Here is a 22,818-nt window from a genome sequence, read left to right on the forward strand (position 1 = left end):
TGCAGTGATAAACTAACAGAGACAACGATGAGTTATTTCTATTTTCTGTCCAGTACTCCAGCAGATGAGAAAGATGAAGACACGATGGTGTAGACCACTGACAGTCATTAGTCAATCAGTGTGACAAAAATTTTGACTCTCTGTGTGTTTTTAAAAGCTGAAGCTGGCGTATAGCCAAAATGAGCCAATAGGGGAAAAGGGTCACAGACATCAAAAGGTATTGAACTAACAAAAAGGTACAAAGAGGTACGATAGCCAGGTTGGGCTTACGTAAGAAAAGACAACCAAACATTAACCCCTCAACATCCACAGACTATTTTAAATGGTCTGTCATGTTTAAATTATTTATGCTGTCAAACACAAAGTGGACCACTGTCTTTCAAAATACAGCCACTGAATTTTTCCTGGGCCTGTGCTCGACCTGAGGTTGACTGAATCTAAAACTTGTTAAACTGAAAGAGGATTTGCTCTAAATAAATTATGTATTCATCATGTTTTCTTTGGAAAATAAGTTTTTTTTCTGTGCTTGCAGATATGTAGCAATAGAATGGAGTCAAAACATTAAGGCAGTGATACAAATACTGGACCCTTTAATTTAATCAGTAGTGTTTTTGGATTTCAATAATAAACTATAGAATTTCCTAACCACTGATATTTAGTGTCCATCTGGAATTATTCTTCACTTAAGATAGATTTATCCATATTCAAATAGTTGTAAAACAATGTTATTCTTGATCATGAAAGAAAATACCTTCCTGCGCCACATTGTGGTAAAAACTTTTTTGGCTCTCAAGGTTAGAGTCAACGGTTACTCATTTTGGAACCTGGTTCAAATCAATAACAGGCAAGTCTGGAAATTCCAGCACTGCACATTATCCAGGAACTGATTATGTCACACCAGGCAGCTATATCAACAAACTTGCATTTTGACCAATCTCCTGATTAATTTTACCACCATCCAAGTCTGCAAAAATATTTAACTGAAACATGTGAAGCTATGGGCAACATATTTCACCACAGCTAATCTCTCAGCTAACTCTTTAATTATTGTTTTACAGTTACTTTATGATATAAGCAGCACTTTAGAAAAAGACCTGGCTTAAAACACACGCATGCACACAGTACATGTTTCATATGTGTATTTCTGCTTGTATATTTACGGGTGCATAAAACCTTATTATAATTTTTTATAATGATGGTTTTCCATGTATGCATTTGTATAAATGAATTGTGTTGCCTATTTTTTGTTTATTTTTGTTGTTATATATCTTTGGAAATATGGGACAGATGGGATAGAATTTTCATAAAGTACTTTGAAGAATTATAACTAATAATACTGTATTTGCATCAGTCTGCTTGTCTAAAAGTGTGCAGGAGTAAAGCTTCCATACAAACATACATTCACAGCTATCTTTCATGGAAACACAACATCTGGGGATTCCAGGGTTATTCAGCTTAGAATATGTCTGACATTTAATTTTGGATGAGGAGAAGTAGAAATAAGATCATCAAATGCTGAATATATAATCTGGAAATAGATCTTTTATTCAAGGCAGCGCAAATAAAACACACATTATAAAAATAAGTCACTAGATATAAAATGTCCGTTCAGACAAAACTAACAACTGTAAGACATCAAAGAAAAAAATTACAACAAAATGTACGGGAAGTTCACATGTAGAAACACAACCAAATAAAACAATATCTCTAAGCACAAAGAAATTCCTGAAGAATCTAATCTATTTTCCGAGCAGCGAAACAATAACTTGATGCCATTGTATGTGACTGATTGGGGTTTTCCATCATGTTGGTGAAGTTTTGGAGCTCTACTCATGCAGTGACAATGGTAGTGTAGTTATTGGGTCTTAAGAATACTGTACAAAGTATGAAATAATAATAAAAAGAGAGGGGAGCCCGTATGCACTATGTTTAACACACTGTTATATCACAACTCTGCGATCCAGTACACTTTAAATAATTATTATGAATGATCAAGGATGTTGTTTTCCTTTCTTTCACATTTGCTGGTTGAACTTCCTTTCACCAATATCCTTTTGTCATTGTTAACTGCAAAGGTACTGTGCCAATTTTCACAGGAAACTTGAAAATACAATGATTACAAATAGCTAACATGGTTGTTACATGTTCACGATAGCACATTTGCTTGTGTGTCTCAGTGGAAGGTCTGTGCTGTACTCGCACAAATACACTTGGTGATATAATGAATCCATGTTTGCAGACTTCCATGAATGCACATGTCCATTGATGAACTGTTTGTGTTAATACTGTATATGTTGTGTGTTTTTCTGTTTTTGTGATGCACATGCGTGTGTGGAGTGTGCCTGTGTAGGTGAGTCTACGTGTATATGTGCCTCTTTAAGCATTGAGACTGTACTCCTGCTTATAGCAGCAGGGTCGGCAAATAGCGTTGACTAAACCATTTCCCAGCTGTAGGAGACAGATGATGAACTCCAGCACAGCAAGGCCCAGTAACACACACAGCAGAGTGATGTTCCACTCTACGATGTGAAGTGGCTGAAGGCACCGTGACCAAGTCTCTGGCTGCAAAAGATACCTGAGACACAAAATGAACATGATCAGTAAAGAATCACTCTCAAAGTAATAATAGAATAAGACTCATAAAGCAGAGAATAAGACTTGTGACAAATGCATAATGATGTAGATTCCAGATTATAGCTGTGTTTTGATCACAGAAATTTTCCCATGAAAAAAAAAGGAATTTTATTTCAATTTTAGTTTAGTTTAGTTTATTCCAAGCAAAAATAATATACAGAACAAGCGGCTAAGTACATTACAATTTTTGTGCAATACACAAACTGAACTTATTCGTAGTATTTTAGAAGTACATTTATACAACTTAGATTCAAATAAGCTTGGAAAGGAGTGGGACGAAGACAAGCTTATAGATTCCCGCCCCCATTCAGTTCTTAATAAATTCATTTCAACTAGGGAGAGGACCAAGGACTGAGCAAAATCCTGTAGAGATATTTTACCCCCTCAAAACAGTCTTGGTCAAGGGACAGTTCTGAGATCGTTTTTAAGGTTGGGCTTGCAGCGCTGAACATTTCGGACTGGTGGAGCAGTGTCATATTATTTTTTTTTGTGAACCACTATCTCGGTCACCCTCCACTATCACTTCTTGAGCTGCTTAATTTAAGCTGTACCACAGCAGCCATTGTTGTTGTTTGTGTTGTATGTTCCTTAGCAGGACTTAAAACTAAGTCAATAAAACCTCAGATGAACAACAAAACATTACATATTGCTTTGTGACATTAATCATGTACCGGTACCAAAACTTTGTCAAAGTGCAAAAGCAATAGAGAAGGTAAGTAGACATAGTACCTTCAAAGTAAAAGAGGGTGTACTTTGTTTTTCACATTACTATACACATTGCCAATTTGTATGACTGCAGCTGAAGTGCACCTCCTCCTTTCTACGTCTCTGTGTGCACTGTAGTTCAGTCCTGCTTGTCGGACAGATGTGCAGTAATTTATTTAATTTTCTTAGAACTTTAGATCACACTGAAAAAGCAGACAGCCCTATTCTTAAGCAATGAGTTAGTTTCTTGAAAAAAGGCTAAGAGTAACTGGAACTTCTGGTTGAAATGCAGCTTTTAACTATGTTTTACATGAGCAAAACATACTGAAGAAAAGGCGAAAAAACCTCAAAAGTATACTGTGCCCTCGTTGATTATTTATCTCATTAGTAGCATGATTCTATCGGCCCCACAGTATGCTATGTCCTTACCTGCCACCCTGGTCTGCAAAGGGATTCGTCCACCCGAGTGTGGTGAAGCAGTGGGGACCCTGCATTAAAGCGAACCCTGATATGATGAAACAGTAGCCTGAACCCACGAGGCCAATGACAGCTGCTAGCACAGACCCACACATCTGCGGAGCAACACACAAAGAGATTTTTAAGAAGAATTAGCACATGCTTTGACACCTCAGTGAATGCGTACCTCTGTGTCATTCTGTCTGCATGAGTGAATGTTATCTATGTGACACACAGAGGCAGCTGCCACACTCACACTTAAACATACACAAGTGCAGCTGTGCATGTGGCTTGAATTGTGTGAGCCAAGCTTACTTTGTTGCATGTTACCTAACAATGGGACCCTTGTTGAATACCCATAGCCGGATTAGCATTAGCACTCCAGCTCGTAAGAACACAGTGTTGGTTTGCTTAATGACAACTTCAGAGTGTTATTCTCCAAGAGGTGAGAAAAGAGAAATGGTTTATTAGTAGTGAAACAACAGCGTTGTAAATATAAGTATATGTGTACATATATTGAAGAAATAGCAGTTGAGAAACAGCTTAATAACAAGGATGGCCTGTGTGTTGTGAACAAAATGTCATAAATAGATAGTACAAACAGTTTTTTGGTGCAGTATATCTGTGCTGTCCTTTTTTTTTTACATTACTGAGTGCATGAAAAGTCTCTTACCATTAAACTCTCATTCCAGCAGCATTTGCATTTCCCCAGCGTGATAAAGACCACAGCTGGAATCAGCATCTGGAAGAACAGAACGATACATTACTTCACTGCAGTTTATTAGCAACAGAATTTCTGTTTTTGTTGTTGTTCATTTTTAGTTTTATGTCTGTTCCTGTTTTTTTTTGCTGCTTAAATGCAATGAATAATAACATATTTTAGAGGTTAAAAGCTGCAAAGCTGCTAGAATAATTGAATGCACTGTAGTCATGTCAGTTCTATCTATACAGCACTTGAAATCACATATTTGTCTCAGAAACCTTACACTCTGTTAAGTATTTTTCATAAAGCAAAATTATCCGTGATGCAAAAGGGAAAATGTCAATAACAACACAAGCTGTATGAAACTATTATGCTCGTGACTCACCAAAATCCAACTCTCCTTGTTTATACTTTGTAGTTTTATATTGCAAACTTGTTCAAGTTCATCTTTTTATTTTCAGATACTACAGCAGGGCATTTGTCAGTGTCAACTGTTCATAGCCAAACTCACCAAAACGCTAAAATGTGTTAATTACGTATTTTCTTTTGTTATGGTAACAACAGTCACAAAGTTGAGCTGCGGCTGACTTAAAGGTACCCTGAACTAAGTCCCCGCAGGTGGATCATAGTTTTTGTTACGTGACAAATGAGTGGATTTTGTCACTAAAATCTATTTTTTCCTTCCTGTTCCCGCTCCCCCAGCTCATCGAGAGTCTGTGTTTTCCTGTTAAAAGAGAAATTTTTCCTTCCCACTGTTTCCAAGAACTTGCACGGATAGAATTTTGAATGTTTTTTATGTTAAGTACACTTCTATATACATACATACATTTATGTACATATTTTCATGTGAACTGAAAACATCATAAATACAACTGAATTTAACTTAATGTTTACACATTATGACGAAAATACAACACTGTAGTTTTTCAAGTTATTGAACTAACGGACCCCTGGCACCTCATACCCACTTTCCAAGTGTTTACCATGTTTCTATTCTCTTCCTCCCCCTTTTTTCTCTCCTTCTTTCCCTGTCTTGCTATCTTTCTCTCCCATAGACGTCAAATCACATCCTAACAGAAGGACGGAAATCTTAAAGGTTTTTACACTCTTGCAGATGGACAGACATCAGAGCACAGTTACATATCCTGGATGTCACCCTAAAGCAGAGGTTAAAAAAGAGACTGATGACTCAAAGAGAAGAGCACAGTGAGAAAGTGAGATAGAAGGCAAAAAGAGGGAGGACACATGAAGAAGAGGAAGGGAGTCAGCTAAAGATAGATTTTCTCTCAGGGGGGTTCAGTTTGCTCTTTGACTTTTTGGCATCCTGTCATTTCCTTAAGAAATAAGAAGGCCAAAGAGGGAAAAAATACTGACAACATGTTATCTCAGATAAAGGAAAAAAGATGGATGCATGAAAACCTCTCCTATAAACACAGATCAGGGGACTTAAGACAGTCTTAGATTATCATTATTAGATATTTGAATGTTTAGATCATTACTATAATTATAATCTTTGCATTCCTCCTGTAAAAAGCAATGTTTTTATTTCCCTAAAAATTTAAGTCAATACGTGGGAGCGGCTCATTCTATAGGCCTTTGTTTCTAAACTTCCCTCCTTTAAATGTTTTTGATTTTTTTGTCCCTTATGTAGTGAAAACATCACAAATCCTCTCAACATTATAAAAAAATGTATACATTTTCAGCACCTTGATATACAAAGAAAGTAACTGAGTAAAAACAAAAGAAGTGAGTCGATAGTAATAGATATTATTTTAGCACCCTATCCTGATTTATTCTTGGATTCTCAGGTTTTTGAGCAGGTCACCCATTTCTGTACCAATTCATTACTGAATAAGGCTCTCCACACAGCAGGAATAACACGGCATTGTTCATTTAAAACCTGTTAAATAGTTGATAAAGAAATTAAAAGCTTTAATCGCACTATGTTAGGCTTCTTCATAAAGTGGACTATTTAAGATTTACTTCTTCTTCTGTCACTTTCAGAGTATAGCGTGATCATTTTCTGTACAAGTCAACAAGGTTAATTGTATCTGAAATATACAATCTATCCTCTGTTGGTCAATGAGACAAACTAAAAGAACAGCTCCTTTCTGCTCAGTCAGAGCATAAACCCATCAGATCAGCAGCATGCAGAGCAGACGGATTAACTGTGGACTCACACAACACTCCATTGTTCTCTAAGAACAAGTGCAAGCTCACTCAGACTGAATGGTGTCAAAGGAGACACAATTAACAATAAGCAATATTTTGCAAACTGACTAAACAAGTCAACTGCTCAAGTGGAAGAAAGAGTTAAAATCACATAAAGAGAAGGGTCAGTCCACGCAATTTGACAAAGCTACTGTTGTATCTGCATGTACCAACAGTCTCCATTGGATAAGGCAGGAACCATGAAGCTCTAATAAAGGATTTTGTCATTAGTGCTTGTTGAGTGGAGAGACTCAGAGTCACATGACTTTAATCCTCTCAAAGAATCTAATTCATTTGATTTTTATTTGGTTCCAGATGTAAAGTGAATTTCATCATAGTTAGTCACTGACTAACAGATGACTAACATTTGGAGCAAAGAGTTACCACCACCCTTACGTAAAGTATCCTATTACAGTGAAAGTTTCTGAGTAAAAGGAAAACTAGTATGACATTACGATATGTCGGTTAAAGACTTATGAATCTGTCACATATTTCATTAATAACAACTTATTTTCATATTCTCATACTTTTCTGAATTGTTGGCAAATGCAACATGAAGTAATGAATGGGCGTCTGAGACACAGAATAAAATGTTTATCTACACACTGATAGTCTTTCATTTAGTTCTGGTTTATTGTCCAGATTACACTGCTGTTACTGTTACTGCTACTACTGCACCCACCCATTTGACCCGCTTAAAAAAGGACGATGAATGTAAAAATATCTAAAAAATATCTAAAATCTTATGTCACACGATCAAACAATACATATTCCAGAAAATTCAGCCATTAAACACGCTTCTTTAGTTTGTTAAAACACAATCGTAAGGAAAAACTACTGACCCCTGACTGGATATATTCAAAGTTAATACCTAATATTCAACAAATGCTCATACTATGCTTGCTTTGGTAAAATGGGAAGAAGTGGGTTTTAGCATCAAAGTTATCCTCCTCAATTTATTGTCCCCATTATAAACAGAAAAAAAGTTTGGTATATGTTCAATCTGATCAGTATAACCCTTTTACTTACCAACAGTCCCCCACCTCCTAGTCCACCAAAGTACCAGATGTAGATGGTCAGGCGGTCTTGCTCGATGTATGTGATTCCCCCCATTGGAAACAGCAGCAGCAGGTTGGCCAGGATACAGCAAAGGGCCAGCGGCAGCAGAGCCAGGCCCAGGGACCGAGCAAAACCCACCGAACAACACATTGCCAACCCGAAAACACAATCACAACCACAGAGAGGAAAGGACAGAGTTAGAATGGGCTGAGGAGGGCAGCGCAAGGGCGGAGGAAAGGGTCAGAGCAGCTGTGGAGCCAGGAAACAAAAAAATGACGTGTATGTGTAATAGTGTATACAAGTTAGTGTGTATGACAAATTCTCCTTCTCTTACAAGGAGGGATTCCGCCAAACGTGCGTGAGGAAGCAAACTCACACTCACAGGATGTCTGACCAATGGCTGAACAGAGCTCACAAATCTAAAAAAAAATCCAACAACAGTGAGTGTGTGTGTGTGTGTGTGTGTGTGTGTGTGTGTGTGCATGTGACTGTGTTTCCCACAGCCTCTTAGACAGCAGGGCCTTACAAAGCACTCGAAGGACTTAATTTCCCTCAGAGTGACTCAGTCACAACAGCCAGTCGACATGTTTAAACACAGAGTGCATTTTTTCCTAATCCCTTTTGTTTATATGCTGTACACGCTTGTTAAGTAGTAGTGTATATACAAACGTCCAGCAATTAACATTTTTAACAGAAACAGATCAGATCACAGCTGATCCGAAACAGAATGCAAAGATTTGCTGACATTCAAACCATATAATAAATTCAAATTATTGCCAAAAAACATGATTCAAAATGCTGAAACTGACAAATTCTGAAATACTAAAAGTTAGGAAGAAGTGAAAAAGAGGGTATGTTTATCACTGAGTTGCATATCTTCTTTTAATGATTACCTTAATCAATTACCTCAGTTTTGACAGTGAAATATTTTTCCATTCTTGTTTGATAAATTTCAGTTTTAAGCTTCCTGTGCCGTCATAATGTGACAAACTTTTTTAACTGGAGGTCGAGCACGTGGACCTCGGAGCTCTAATACCTGCAGAATGTTGTTAGGAATTGTACTTTTGAAATGAACAAGGCCTTCCTTGAAAAACTCTGTAGACGCAGAACCAACTAAATTCACTCATAAATTTCATAGCATGTGCAGTTATTACTCAACAGAGTTGTGTCTGTTTTACTTGTCAAAGTGTCATGTTCTGTTGTTCTTGTCTTTTTAGTTTCTGGTGTTTTTCATTGTTAAATAATTATAACAACATTCTATTGGTCCTGTGTCTTTATCCCAGTCATTATTCTTATTCTCCTGTCTGGTTCTCAGCTCTATTTACACACCTGCTTCCCAGTCAATTACTCTCAGCTGCAGTCACCTCATCATTAGTTCCCCTCAGTATATATTCACCTTGGTTTCACTCACTCCGTCTTTGCCAGATCCTCCCCATATATACTCGTACCCCACTCGTTAGTGGTCTTGAGCCTGTTCGATATCTAGATTTGTTCATCACAGTTGGTTTTTGGTGTCCCGGTTTGTCCATCATTTTTTTTTTTTCATGAATTCAGTTTAGTTTTTCGTCAACTGGAGCTCAAAGTCTGCCTTAAAGTCCTCCACCACCCATGACACAAACAAAGAGTCATAATGAGTCATTCCATGTCAAGTCTACCAGGGTTGGTTTTGTTTACAGACCACACCTTTTGATCTATAACGTGTGGTCTTGTCTGGACACCCTGAAAAATGGATCCCAGTATACTGAAATTACAAATGATCTCTGCCAATCTTTAATAATCCACTGCTTGAAATATATTAGAAATATATCCAGCAAAAGTTTAGTTCTTGTACATAAAACAAACATCGCTGAATATTTGTCATAAAACCAAACGTCACACAATTCACTGGTGCTATCTACAATCTACTGGTTTTTAATTTCATCTGCCTGCAGAGTCTTGCCTAATGGTGCAAAGATTTTTATTTCACATTTACTGTGACAGAAATCCCAGATGCCCACTCCACTGTAAACACATTATATGCATTCAGTTTACATTTTGGCAAGTGACCCTTCATTCTTTATGAAAAAAACAGATCTGATTGTTCTGTACCAATATTAGCATGATAAAATGAATGTTTTCCATGTAAAAGGAAATAGTTTCCGGAGGAACAGTGCTTCCCAAATGTTTGTCAATTGTTTAAAAATGCTAGAAAAAAGATGGGGTTGATAGCCACAGGAACTATCTAAAAATACTTTTCCTCCACAGTTTGGAATGACAACAAGAACTCTGTAGGAGTATGTTTGGCAAAGAGACTTTTAAAAGTGTTGTGCCAGAAAGGCAGAGAGTGTGTTTACATGTGTTGACATGATCAGGGGCCCGGCTCACTGTGAGCTGTTTCATAATCCCGCTGGAACGCAACATATCCAGATAAACTGCAAATTAAGCCAGAACTTACCATTTATGCCCTCTGCTAATGAGCTGCGTTGATTAAGGTAGATTATACCAAAAAACACGGAATGTGTTTGGGTGACAGGATTTATCATCCTTACAAGTGCAAACAGGTGGTAAGCCTGGAGCTGTAAGGAGATCAACACCGTAACAAAGTCCAACACAGAGATTTGTGTTTACGGAGAAAATGTTTGAGCAGCGGGTTACAGGGTCCACATGCTTATCAAGCTGTTTACCAACACATTCATGTTTTAGTGCAAATCATGCTGCAGCTCCAACATAATATCTTGTATGTGTGCGTCTCCATGTATGCGTCCTGTTTGTTTGATGATCCTGGGGGCATTTCCTGACTGGAAATAAGGAGTCAAACACAAAATACAAACTTTTTTCCAGCGTTCTAGATGAAATCAGTGTGATCATAAGAAATGATGTCCCTAAGTTTTGATGCTGTCGCTTCACAATCACACTAATATTAATATAAATTTAGATTCAATCTTGTATTAAAAGGCAATCACCAATTGTTCATATTTTTTGTACAACACTAACAATTATCTGTCACAGTATACACATAAAAGCTCTTTGTCAAACAGTTTGCTGACAACTAGACCAGATAATTAGGAGTGTTGAATACATGAGTATCCTTCTCATTAGCATTTATTTTTTCAGACTGCAGCTAACCAAGTAAAAAAAACCACAAATTTCAAGGCAGGATTATTTTCAACCACCGTTTACTAATTCCAAGGAATAGGACTGCTTGCAGTTTGTTTATATCTATAGCAAATAACTTGGGTACATCAACAGTAAATCTATTTGGCATTGAAAACATATCTGAAGTCAATGTTAATAGATTCAATTTCCATTGCTTTAAAAGTCTCCAACAATAACAGAAATAAATACAGTTAGTGTTTTGCTCAATTAAATTGAACAGAGATACATCAATGATTTTCACCACATTAGTAAAAATGGGGTAAAAAATTAACCCACTCATTTATTGAGGAAGTCACTTATTCATGAAATGAACTACATGAACAGAATGAGTACTGATATGACAGTATTGTAACACATTTATCATCCTATGTGTTGCTTCAGAATTAAAAAGCTTTTAACAATCTCTAGAATCAGCTCAAATTTTTAAGATTTTTAATCACAATGCTTGTTTGAAGTCCTGTTCTTCTTCTGATATATATTATGGATTAACATCCAGTAAATGTGTGTGAACTGTAATATGCAACAGGAACAACTAATGATGTGATGAAATAAGGCCGTTCGTGAGGGTGCAAGGTCACAGTTAAAACACAGGACTTTTACTTTGTTTTAAACTTGCCAAAATATCAACCAACATTTAAATCAGTGGCTGACTTTTAAAGAGAAAAAAAAAAACATCATAGAAAAATAAGTGCGGACAAAGTTATCCGGTTTGATTTGATCTGATCATTGTGTTACTAGTATCCCTGAGCACACCCATCTCCTCTGGGGTCTGATCCTGCCCACAGCACCCTGGATAGACAATCGGCTTGAGTCACAGACTGATTGGGATTCCACCAATCACCCACTGCGATGATCTGTCCCCGCCCAAACTGAGACCTCTGGTGGCCTGTGTGTAAAAAGAAAGCTACACTGAAAAAACTGTTCAGTAATCTATCTACATGGTACCATAAAGTTAAACAAAATATCCCATCTCATTAGTATGTTAACGTCATGCGATGAAGGTTTCATAGTTTTAGCAGAAACTGTCTGAAAATAGACACATGTACAGATGAGGATATGAAAGTGGCACTCTGGCACCAAGTAAGATACACACAGTTAATATTAAGTATTAAGCAAGCTCCAATTAATTCAAAATAGGGCACATGATAGCAGCTTAGCCATTAGATTTAATGCACAAAAAGAAATCCACCTGTGAACAAATGACAATGGTGTGCTGGTTTTAGGTAATTAATAAAGGTAATTAGCTCAGAGCAGATCACAGAGAGACTAAACCACTAATACCTGTTACACACACAATATGTTCTCACCCTTTAGAAAAGCAGTCACGCTCCTGTATCTCACTCAGGGAAGGGAAGAGGAACAAACGCATACATCCTGTTTGCAACAGGAAGCCAGACGTTTTCTGGAAACTGTGGTCTATTACCATTTATTTATGATGAGTTGTTTTAGCAATGTTAACATTTGTTTGTGGAAGTTATTGTACTGTACTTTTCATAAAACAATTAATGTGACACATTAACTCGAGTGCACAACCTGTGTGTCGAACATTTGTCACAACTGAAACAAATGAGTTACTGTGGCTGCAAAAAGGTTTATTTTTTCTGTTTCTCCTGTTTTTGTTTTCTGTCTTTTTTTCTTCCAAAAAGTATCACTAAAATACTATGCAGCTATTAAAAACAGTTACTTGTATACATAAACAAAGTACCTGTGACCGGCCAGTTGACTTTGTGGCCCCGTCGTTTCAGCTCCTCGGCTACCTCCTGGTCAATCCCCTCTTCCAAATTAACCACCCACTGATCAGCTACAAAGACACATTCCCAAATTCATTATGATTTTCAGTTTTTTCAAAGTGCCTCATGGGACATGAACTGTCACAGATTAAGTGACAAATATATATGACCAATACACTTGGCTGTAGTAACGTACACCGACGCATTTTCTACGGTCTAGAAATATACTAGAAATATATCCAGCAAAAGTTTTGTTTTTGTACATAAAACAAACATCGCTGAATATTTGTCATAAAACCAAACGTCACCTTCAAAATGTACTGGTGCATAAGGAAACTTTTTTTAATTTCATCTGCCTGCAGAGTATTGCCTAATGGTGCCTAATGGTGCAAGGATTTTTATTTCACATGCATTCAGTTTACATTTTTGCAAGTGACCGTTCATTCTTTGTCTAAAAAACAGATCTAGTTGTTCTGTAACAATATTATCATGATAAAATGAATGTTTTTCATGTAAAAAAAATAGTTTCTGGAGGAACAGTGCTTCCCAAATGTTTGTCAATTGTTTAAAAATGCTAGAAAAATGATGGGGTTGATAGCCACAGGAATTATCTAAAAATACTTTTTCTCCACAGTTTGGAATGACAACAAGAACTCTGTAGGAGTATGTTTGGCAAAGAGATTTTTAAAAGTGTTGTGCCAGAAAGGCAGAGAGTGTGTTTACATGTGTTGACATGATCAGGGGCCCGGCTCACTGTGAGCTGTTTCATAATCCCGCTGCAACATTTTCTACGGTCTAGAAAACAAAGATTTTAACATGTTTTATGGCTCTGCTGTAGTTTAAACACTGAAATGATACAAACTTTGTTTGAATTGTGTGTATTAGTGACTAAATATGAGGAATATCAGGCATACTTTTGTAGTCATACTGCACAAAGACTCGTGGTGCATCCAGAGCTTGTTGGGGATTCATTCCAAACTCCATCATGTTCAACAGCACCTTAACACAAAGGCATGATATACAGTTAAGTTAAGTTAACACATAAAGGTAAGCCTGAAACACAAGGGTGCACTCAAGTTGGTTGCTTATCTGTGATTAAAAACTATTTCAGTCCAATTCAAAATGAAAGTAACGCTGGATCAGTGGAGGGAAACTCAGAAAAGTATTACATTAAATGTCCATCCCTCCTGATGCTCTTCCTCTGCCTGTCAGTATCGATGACGGCATACCTGGATGTGTCCTTGTGGTTGCATAAAAGCCCCCATCACCCCAAGTGCAGCGAGGAGCTGTGGTTTTTGCGCGTTGGTTGCAGAGGCAGTTAGGAGTGCAGGAATTATGGTGTGATATGGCCGCTTCCCTCCAGCAACACAGTTAACATGGTCACGACGCAGAGAAAAGCTGGCACCACGATTCTAAGAGAGGGAAAAAGAGCCTTCAACAGCACAGCAAAAAGTTTTCAAGCATACATTTTTTTACCTTTTCTTTAATGTTTTAATGTAATTGAAAACAGTCGAGAAAAAAGTTGTGTTCCATGAATGTAATGCTCATTACATACAATAAGGTATCTACATCTCGGTAGTTACCTCATGACTACATAAACATACAAAACACAAGCAATCCATTCATTCCTGCTCTTTTAAAGCATGTTACCATGCAAAACAGGGTGATAATATGAAAATATTTTCATTCTAGGATCAACATTACCTTTTTAGTCTCAGCTTCACACATCTACAACAACATAGGAAGCACTTATTTTGCTGTAACTCTTCATTCGTAATCTGTTCTGTGTTAAATATCTCCACTCTACAGAACATGGGCATTTTTATATGCTGTGATGGGTTTTTCTTTCTCCAATTCTGCTAAATGTTTTTATTCAAACATGTTTTGTTTTTTCTCCAAAGAAAACATTTAATAATACTGAGTATCATGTAGAGAGAAGCTGAACAGCTGGCAATGCTTGTGTGGGGTGACCTCAGTTCTCATTTGTCTCCTGATCTTAATATTCTAAGTCCAACAATATTTCAATTTTATTTCAAATATATTTCTAGAATAACTGATTATTCATATGATCTGTGATTTACAAAAACACTTAATACTTTCAATCCAAAAGGTACAAATGATCATGTCATCACATGCACACACACAGACCTGTAGTGAGAATCCACAGTCCTTAGGAACCAGCCCGGTCCCAAAGCCCATGAAGGTGCTGTTGACAAATGAACATGCGTTTCCCTGACTGTCTATCACACAGAAATACACTGTGTCACTTCCTGTCATCAGGCCGGGCTCCATTTGCTCCTTGGCCCTGCAGAATCACAAGTTGATAGTTAAGGATAAAATAAGTTAATGTGACAGCTTTCATACTGTAAATAATGATAAACTGAGAGTTCTGGTGTTATGTCAATAAATAAGACCCAAACCTCCAATCTAATGAAACAACTGTTGCCAGAAACATGAGATGAAGGATGAGGGGTTTTCCTTGATTCAAACACCTTTCCAGGCACCTTTTAATTTATGTTTTCCAATAAGCAGATTACTGCAGTGCAGTAAATCTTATCTGTAATTTCCTGTTTTAACAAATTTCTTTTTTACTTGCCTTGTTTATTATGATTTGTTAACACAGAAACTGTGAGGTAGCCGTGTGATAGCACGATTGGATTGAGTGAGATGCCAACAAATTAATAAAAGCTTACATATTGTCCAGCTCAGTAATATAAAGTCATTCCTGTGAAATTCAAAACAGAAACGTATCTAAATATTATATAATATACATTGTGTAAATATACATCAAGACTTAAAGCAACAGAGTATCTGTATGAACACACGTCATGAATGCATGTTACCAGATTATGTTGTTTTATACTTTTACAGTTTGTCCTTAAACAAATAAAGACTAAAGTCCAAAGTACTGATCATTCATTACACATTGCTGTCAAAATATAAAACCACACAGCCTGTGTATGAGAGAGACGAGACATAAAGGGATTGCCGTTAAGGTCACGGGAAGTAAAAGTCTACAGTCCTATCTAAAGTCAACAGAGAATACCTGGTACACACTGGTACCAGCAGACACACACAGTAACACACACCTGTCCATGTTGATGTGCTGCGCTCGCTGTTGGCTGTAGCTCTTGTCCAGTAAGGTTTCCAAAGGGATGGTCACATGGGCTGGATCACCCAGGTAACGCAGAACATCTGTTAGTGCCAACCGCACTGCTTCCACAAATACGTGGATGTAGTCAGAGCTGTTATGGCCTACAGCTACACAGCCAAACACACACACACAGGCCAATATATTATACATAGCACACATCAAATGTCATCACCTTTCCTTAAACATTTAATATTTTATTGATCAATTCTCTTTTTCTTTTTCCCTCAAAAGCAGTCAACAAGATTTTCAGATTTCTGTATATACACACTGTACGCAAATCAGCCGCAGCCTTTAAACCATGTTGTGAAATACTGGGTAAATCCCCTTTGTTCTTGGTGTTCTGTGATGTCTATCATCAATGGCATGTCAACAAGGAATTCTTTGGGCCAAAGAGTTGCAGGGTGGGGCCTTTGTGGATCTGGCTTGTTTCACGGTATCCTGCAGATGCAGGGAGAAGCCTTGCAGGAAAAATAACCCCTACAATAATTGCTGAAACACTGCTATTGAGAGAAGTCTATTCTCCTTAGCACATAACACTGGAACTATCGGCATTGTGTTGTAAAATAGGTTGCATGAGATTTTTTTTGATTAAATATTATTTAATCCACTTCCATAGACCCCTGTCTGCTTAACATTTGAGAAGCAGACGGGGGTTCATCTCATTTCAGAGATATTTATCAGTGGTTACCTTTGAGTTGAGGAAAATTCTCCAGGATGTTGAGCAACAGCAAGGCAGCCAGTCCTTGACTGTTTGGAGGAAGTTCCCACAGACGCACACCCTGAACATATAATAAAGTCATCCCCTCTGCTGACTGCATTATTGAAACACAGATATGATAAGGGGGCTGCTTGCTGACCTTGTACTCCGTACTAATGGGGGTAACGACCTCGCTGTCATGGCGGCTGAGGTCATCTAAAGTCATGACCCCTCCATTTTGGTTGATGATGTCAACGATGGCTTGGGCCACTCTGCCCTTGTAGAAACCTGGTTTGCCATGTTCAGCAAGCTCCTGTTGATACATCCGTTCATTTTACAGTCTAAGCAGAATTACCATCAATCTATAAATCAGTCCTTTAATCAATCAAACTATGGGGAGTTTATTTTTTTGCATTTTGTCTTTTTGTCCATCAAGAACTTAAAATATGATGGTTCGTATGATGTAATGCTAAAGGGATCCTGTGTATGGTGGGGCTTACCATTGCTCATTGTATGTTTTCATCAATGTTATCAAATCAATCACGCAGTGTGTAAATGAGTGATTAGGGAAGTCACACACCATCATCGCTGAAGAATGACCACCCATAAATGGGGCTGAGGTAATTCCTATTGTTTCTACTGTCTCAAAAACATAAGCGCCTGTGTGTGTGTGTGTGTGTGTGTGTGTGTGTGTGTGTGTGTGTGTGTGTGTGTGGAAATATGAAGAGCTGTCATGGGTGTACTTAGCTGTTTTCCTAAATCACTGCATTACTAACAACTGAGTGTTTGATGTATTGTAGTAAGACTGTAGAAAATGTATCAATGCATATTTTAGTTGTGATACACAAGTAGACTTACACACGCTGACGCACACTCACAGTGACCTTAGCCACAGTTCTGGACAATTCTCACTGGCAGGAAACTGCAGAATGCGATTGGCTTTAAAAATATAACATTATGTATCGAGGCAAAACAGGAAATATGAGTATTTGGAAAAGCAAGAGCCAAATCAACTCAGTTTAGGTGAGAAGTTGTAATGTTACATCACAACATAAGAATTGTGTTTCAAATGATTTTTTTTTCAAGCTCTCAGAGGCTTTTTACAATGTCACACATTCACTTTCAACTCTTTTAGAGTCATCTTTATTCTACTGTTGCTGATTAAAACAGTAAATTCTTTGAAGATGAACACAGAATGGTAAAAGAGCACTTTCCACGCTAATGTGAAATTCTCATTTAGGATATGTTGAATTACACGCTTGTAAGCAACAACATTAAAACCATCTGCCTGATATTGCATAGTTGTGCACCACTCTGACCAGTTCTGATAAGTGCTAACCTATTATTTTAATGCTGGAAAAATAAGATCAAAATAGTCATGTATGATCTATAGGGTGATGTATAAATTACACTGTTCTGCAATCAAAAAATGCCACTGCTGGATTTGATAAAGGCTGAGATTTTACATTGCTCTGAATAATTTGGAGTTCATAAAAAATGGCCAAGTGCTTATAGCATGACACATTCACTTTTCTTTTTCTTTTCTTATTTTGCATCCAGTTTAAAGATTTACCTTCAAGGTTTGAGCAAGCGCAGCATTTTTGAATACTTGTCCAGATTTAGGCACATGACCGCCAATCAGCAAGTCTCCACCTAGTTCCTTCCTAGCATCTCGAAGAGCAGCCACCCATTTCGCCCAGTGGTGAGCTGTTACCTCCGCAACAGGAAACCCCACCTCTGCTAGCTGCACTGCCCCACTCAGGACCTCTTGCAAGGACAGCTGGGAAAACAGGCAGAGGAAATAGATGTGTCTTACAGGAAACACTGCTGAAGAGGAAGGGTGAGTCATTGTGTCGAGAGGAAATGTCTAAAACACTAAAAGACACTAAAACTGATTTGCAATTTTCACTGAGGGTTTTTTCGGTAGAAAGGAAAATCTATCAGTTTATCTATTTGTTAGCAATCTGTAAAAGTATGAGGACACACTAACAAAATTATCTTAAAATTAAATCTTAATAATTGTTCTAATTTGTCAACATGTACGTCCTACTTACTAGAAAGTTAAGTTGATCAGCACATTTTTTCAAATATATTTTGGTAAAGAAAAAACATGGTAATAAACATCTTTTTATTCATTTTATTGTATTTTAAACTGAAATGATGCAAGCAGATCTCCTGGAGACAGTTTTGCTGGTGAAACAGTTTATGTTGATTCATAATATATAAATTGTGAGCTTGGAAAAAAAAATCTCTGGAATTAAACAGAATGAGACCAGGATTGAAAGTCTTTTCCAAACCACTTTCCCTTAACTTTGTTGGAAAACATCCGGTTAAGGAAGGACGGCCGGAGAAATTAATAACTAGAGAAAACACAGCTGTTCTACAACAAGAACCCAACCAGATTATCACTGAAATATATTCCATAGAAAGTGCTTCATCTAATGCAGTTAATGCAATCTTATGGAATTGGGTTACAGATGCTTTACTTGTGAAATAATTTCAGTGTAATAAGATACACAATAAAGTAAATACTTCATTATCAATGAAGTTTTTTATTTAAAAAAATGATAAGAAAGAGTCACAGTTCACAGTTTCTTTCTTCCTCTGAGTGGGGGGAAACCTTCCTGCCTTAGAAGAAAGGAGGAATCTGGAGGAAACTACTTTGGAGGTAATTACAAACTAAGACTACTGTTTTAAAGCTTGCCAAATGTTTTCAAGGACCTGTAAATATTCCACCTTAGATGACAAAGTTACTTCAGCTTTGACTAAAAGGAAAAATCCACAGAGCCCAAGGATAGTTTGGCCTCTTCTTCTTGATTCAAAGTCAAGTCTCCTCCATCCAGGTCTATTTGTGCGTATCTGTGCTTGTGAACACAGTAACTTTTACAATGTTTACACTCAAAGGTTTATACTATGTAAATGATCATGTTAGATGGGCCATTGGTTACCTCAGTGTTGCATAAAACACAAAGCAGTATATGAAGAGCTAGACAGACAACAAAAAGAGGCAAACCTTTTGGCTTCCAAACAACTGCACAGTATCACACCAGCATGCAGGGGCCCCTGGCACCGTGGCATTTAAAGCATCAAATGCTGAAGGAGGGGCTTCTGCAGTGTAACCACGTCCTTCCAGCAAATCCAGGGTTTGAGCTTGAGGTGAACGACCACTAAAATCCCAGAGAGAGACTCAGATAATGACTCTTTGTGAAAGAAAGAGAAACAGAGGCAACAGAAAAGTCTCCACCTGCCATTAATCCCTCTGATATCTCCAGTGTCTCCGCTGTAGAACAAGCAGAAGGCATCACCACCAGGGCCAGTGCTGCACGGCTCCGTTACTGCAAGAGCTGCTGCGACAGCAACGGCAGCATCTGCAGCATTTCCACCTCGTTTTAGGACATCTGGACACAAACGCGCAGCCAGGACTGTTAACAACTTCATATACAACAAATGTACACCTACTTTAAAATCTATTCCTAAAGAACATTAGACCAGATATATCATATTTACAGATATGATAAAGATCAAATTGTAAGCAAAAATATTATCTCACCTAGCAAAAACCTTATGAAGCACTTATTCATTAAATATTTCATTAAACAGTAAACAGTAAATGTTTGTTTCTTGGTATTTGATGACCCGCGTTAATGATTATATGACAGTTCTGTGAATGACTCATTTTGATTTTAATCTTTACACTTGTTTAACAGCCAGTAGTAGAATATGATAATCAAAATGTTTGAAGTAAAATAATTTCCTTGGTTAAAGGATTAAGGAGGATTAGGACCAGTGCACAGTTTTGAAGTAATCGCTGAAAAATCTTCAAATTTTCCCTTAATTTATACCTGATTAATAAAGAAAACATATCCTTCATGTTGGTGTCCAACCTTTATAACACAGACTTTGGCTTCCAGTCCAGCTTTTTAGAAATCTACCTCTTCAAATTGCTCGGGTGTAGCTTCTGGGTTCCATAGACTTCATTACATTAACTTACAAATCTTGAATCTCAGAGCCATTAACACAAATTAAACAAAATTACATCCGATAGCTCTATAACAGGAGGGTGTGCAGACTTAGATGCTGATTCTATTATATATAAATATTGAGAAATGTATAAGCATTTTTACAGTAATCTGCAGTTTCAGCAGCAGAAGCACCTTACTTCACAATCAACATAAGTAATTCTTAAATACCCTTGGTTTGAAGCTTTGGCTAGCTGAAATGATTTTATTACAGATAATCAGTGGTAATCTAATCTAATTAATGTCAAACGTATATGATGGTAAACTGAATTTAAATCTAAATACCGTAGTTGGATTAGAAAAACAACTAATCAGAAAATACCTAGAAATAAAATCTAATAAAAAATAACGTTGATCCTCAAGGTAGGCTACACTATGGTATGCGTGATCCTACAGCTTTAGAATTAGAATAAAAGTAGGAAAGGTAAGTAAATAAAATGTCTTTAAGTCCAGTCATTTCACATCACTTTGACACTTTCTGTATCTTTCTCAGACACGCTTTTCAGCTCCAGCTGCAGCTGATGAAATAGAGGAACAGCAAAAAGTTAGCTAACATGGTACTGGTTGTATCGTTTTTTATTACAATATTCTGGTAAATATAAGATATAAAACGAAATATATATGAAAATACTGCGCAGGAAAAAGTTTAACTTTTCCAGAAGATTGATATTTTGCTACCCGTCCGTTCAAAGTCTCCATGGCAACAGTTTTCCACTCACCCAGTCCCACACCCGAGGCTAACGGTTGACTGGACGCCACACAGCCGTGCAAACACACCACAGGAGACCGACGAGAGGAGAAGCTCAAGTCGGTGCTCATACCGTTGTAGCTACCATCAACTAGGGGCAAGAAACAGGGCAAAACAACGGGATAAAATTAACCTGTACTGAACATTCAACCTCAGATCGATTTCTCGGTTATTGGTTGATTTTGGCTCAAAAAGGACGGCAGCAGAGAGATCACAGATCTCATCGATGTACTCAGTCACACAGTCACAGTGGGTTATAGCTGAAAAGATCGTCGAATTAGTTTTATGAGAGGAATAACCACATACAGCTTACACTATTATTCTACAAATATAAAAACGTTGTTTTAATTTCTGAAACAATATATGAATTTGTTTAGTCTTGGAAACCAAGTAGTACAGGTTACTTTTTAAGGAAACTATCAAACTTGTTTCCAAGAAGCAGGGATAGAGAAATAATTAGCAAATCCTTTTCTATATCTAACCAATCACTTTTTACTTTAATTAACTTTTTAAGAGGGAAATTGTACTGCTTCTTTGTTAAAATAGGACAACGTACATTTGCCATTATTTTGCATGATTGCATAATCTTTTTGCTCTGTTTTAAGAGCATAACACTCATCCTGAAACCTAGACCAACCTCTGTAGTCTGGAAAGCAAAATGTTTTCCAATCCATCCTTCAAACATAATACAGCTGCTTAATAGGGTCTCCTCTGGTGTACTTTCTGTTCATAATGTGTCTTGTGTTTTCAATGGGCGACATCTTTGGACGGCAGGCAGGCCAGTTGAGCACCCAGACTTTTCTACTACAGGGCCATGCTGGTGTGCACACAGAGTGTTATCTCTTTCTGAGATAACCAGCGCCTTCCCTGAGAAAGATGTTGTACAAATGGCATCATAATCTCTCCATTATTTCCAAAAACTATTTTAAAAATGAATTTGTCAGGACGTAGGGTAGTTTTCCAATTCTACCCAGTACATCTTAAATGAGTTCGGGCCCAGAGAAGGTGGCAAAATTTTTTAATCTTCTTTACGCACAATGGAGTTTTAACAGTTGTGGATGTGGTGACAAACTGTAGTCACTGACAATTGTTTTCAGTAATGTCCCTGAGCCTTTTTATTCCTGTTTTATCTTCAAACTAGTAGTAGGCTAACGAGAAAAACGATTGCCGTCAGAGGTATGAACAGGGTTCCACAGAAACCTGAATCAGATTATATGGTTTCATTTATGGCATATAGGTACATTTTAACAAGTAAAAACAACATGCAAAAGACGGACATCATGGGGCGCTGGTTAGTTCAACTGGTTGAGCAGATGTTCCATATTCAGAGGCTGAAGCTCTTCGATTCAGCATTTCCCTGGTTCCAGTCCTGGTCCTGGTTCCGGTCCTGGTTCCAGTCCTGGTTCTAGTCCTGGCTCAGAGCGCTTTGCTGCTTGTCCTCCCCCTCTCTCTCTGTCGAACAACATCTCAGTTCTTAAATCTAGAGTTATGGGTTCTACAGACACTTGTTCCACTGCTTCAAAAAGCAAGAAAAATACCCTCAAGTCAAAGTTAAATCTCCTCTCCT

At 37.5% G+C, this 22,818-nt stretch overlaps 2 protein-coding genes across 4 annotated transcripts; both read right to left on the reverse strand.

Moving 5' to 3' along the window:
- Nucleotides 1-1,522: 1,522 nt before the first annotated feature.
- On the reverse strand, nt 1,523-8,021 carry tm4sf18 (transmembrane 4 L six family member 18). The gene is made up of 4 exons (XM_075485916.1): nt 7,739-8,021; nt 4,469-4,537; nt 3,769-3,911; nt 1,523-2,575 (listed from the first exon to the last, which is right to left on the reverse strand). The coding sequence occupies exons 1-4, from the start codon at nt 7,916-7,918 to the stop codon at nt 2,377-2,379; spliced, it is 591 nt and encodes a 196-aa protein (XP_075342031.1). The 5' UTR covers nt 7,919-8,021; the 3' UTR covers nt 1,523-2,376.
- A 580-nt stretch (nt 8,022-8,601) lies between these two features.
- Nucleotides 8,602-21,432, reverse strand: LOC142400737 (glutathione hydrolase-like YwrD proenzyme). 3 transcript variants are annotated; one of them, XM_075485915.1, is made up of 12 exons: nt 21,223-21,432; nt 19,729-19,882; nt 19,498-19,651; nt 18,058-18,264; nt 16,645-16,797; nt 16,476-16,566; nt 15,723-15,894; nt 14,782-14,938; nt 13,863-14,045; nt 13,548-13,632; nt 12,609-12,704; nt 8,602-11,789 (listed from the first exon to the last, which is right to left on the reverse strand). In XM_075485915.1, the coding sequence occupies exons 1-12, from the start codon at nt 21,320-21,322 to the stop codon at nt 11,638-11,640; spliced, it is 1,704 nt and encodes a 567-aa protein (XP_075342030.1). In that variant the 5' UTR covers nt 21,323-21,432; the 3' UTR covers nt 8,602-11,637. The 3 variants fall into 3 exon arrangements, with proteins under 3 accessions (XP_075342030.1, XP_075342028.1, XP_075342029.1); XM_075485913.1 differs by having other exon boundaries at nt 16,476-16,797; XM_075485914.1 differs by lacking the exons at nt 8,602-11,789; nt 12,609-12,704 and adding an exon at nt 12,712-13,428 and having other exon boundaries at nt 16,476-16,797.
- Between the last annotated feature and the right edge of the window lie 1,386 nt (nt 21,433-22,818).

Source organism: Odontesthes bonariensis, chromosome 15 (assembly GCF_027942865.1).
Source record: "Odontesthes bonariensis isolate fOdoBon6 chromosome 15, fOdoBon6.hap1, whole genome shotgun sequence".
In the NCBI taxonomy this organism is placed as follows: Eukaryota; Metazoa; Chordata; class Actinopteri; order Atheriniformes; family Atherinopsidae; genus Odontesthes; species Odontesthes bonariensis.

What these genes read in the sequence shown, in the direction of transcription:
- tm4sf18 (XM_075485916.1), bottom strand. Translation starts at nt 7,918, where the DNA reads ATGTGTTGTTCGGTGGGTTTTGCTCGGTCCCTGGGCCTGGCTCTGCTG. An exon ending in TAGGAGGTGGGGGACTGTTG is followed by an intron (nt 4,538 to 7,738) that starts GTAAGTAAAAGG and finishes CTGTTCTTCCAG; the next exon opens with ATGCTGATTCCAGCTGTGGT. An exon ending in TTTGCAGACCAGGGTGGCAG is followed by an intron (nt 2,576 to 3,768) that starts GTAAGGACATAG and finishes TTTGTGTCTCAG; the next exon opens with GTATCTTTTGCAGCCAGAGA.
- LOC142400737 (XM_075485913.1), bottom strand. Translation starts at nt 21,322, where the DNA reads ATGAGCACCGACTTGAGCTTCTCCTCTCGTCGGTCTCCTGTGGTGTGT. An exon ending in ATCAGAGGGATTAATGGCAG is followed by an intron (nt 19,652 to 19,728) that starts GTGGAGACTTTT and finishes CTGGGATTTTAG; the next exon opens with TGGTCGTTCACCTCAAGCTC. An exon ending in TGTGCAGTATGACTACAAAA is followed by an intron (nt 12,705 to 13,547) that starts GTATGCCTGATA and finishes GTGTCTTTGTAG; the next exon opens with CTGATCAGTGGGTGGTTAAT.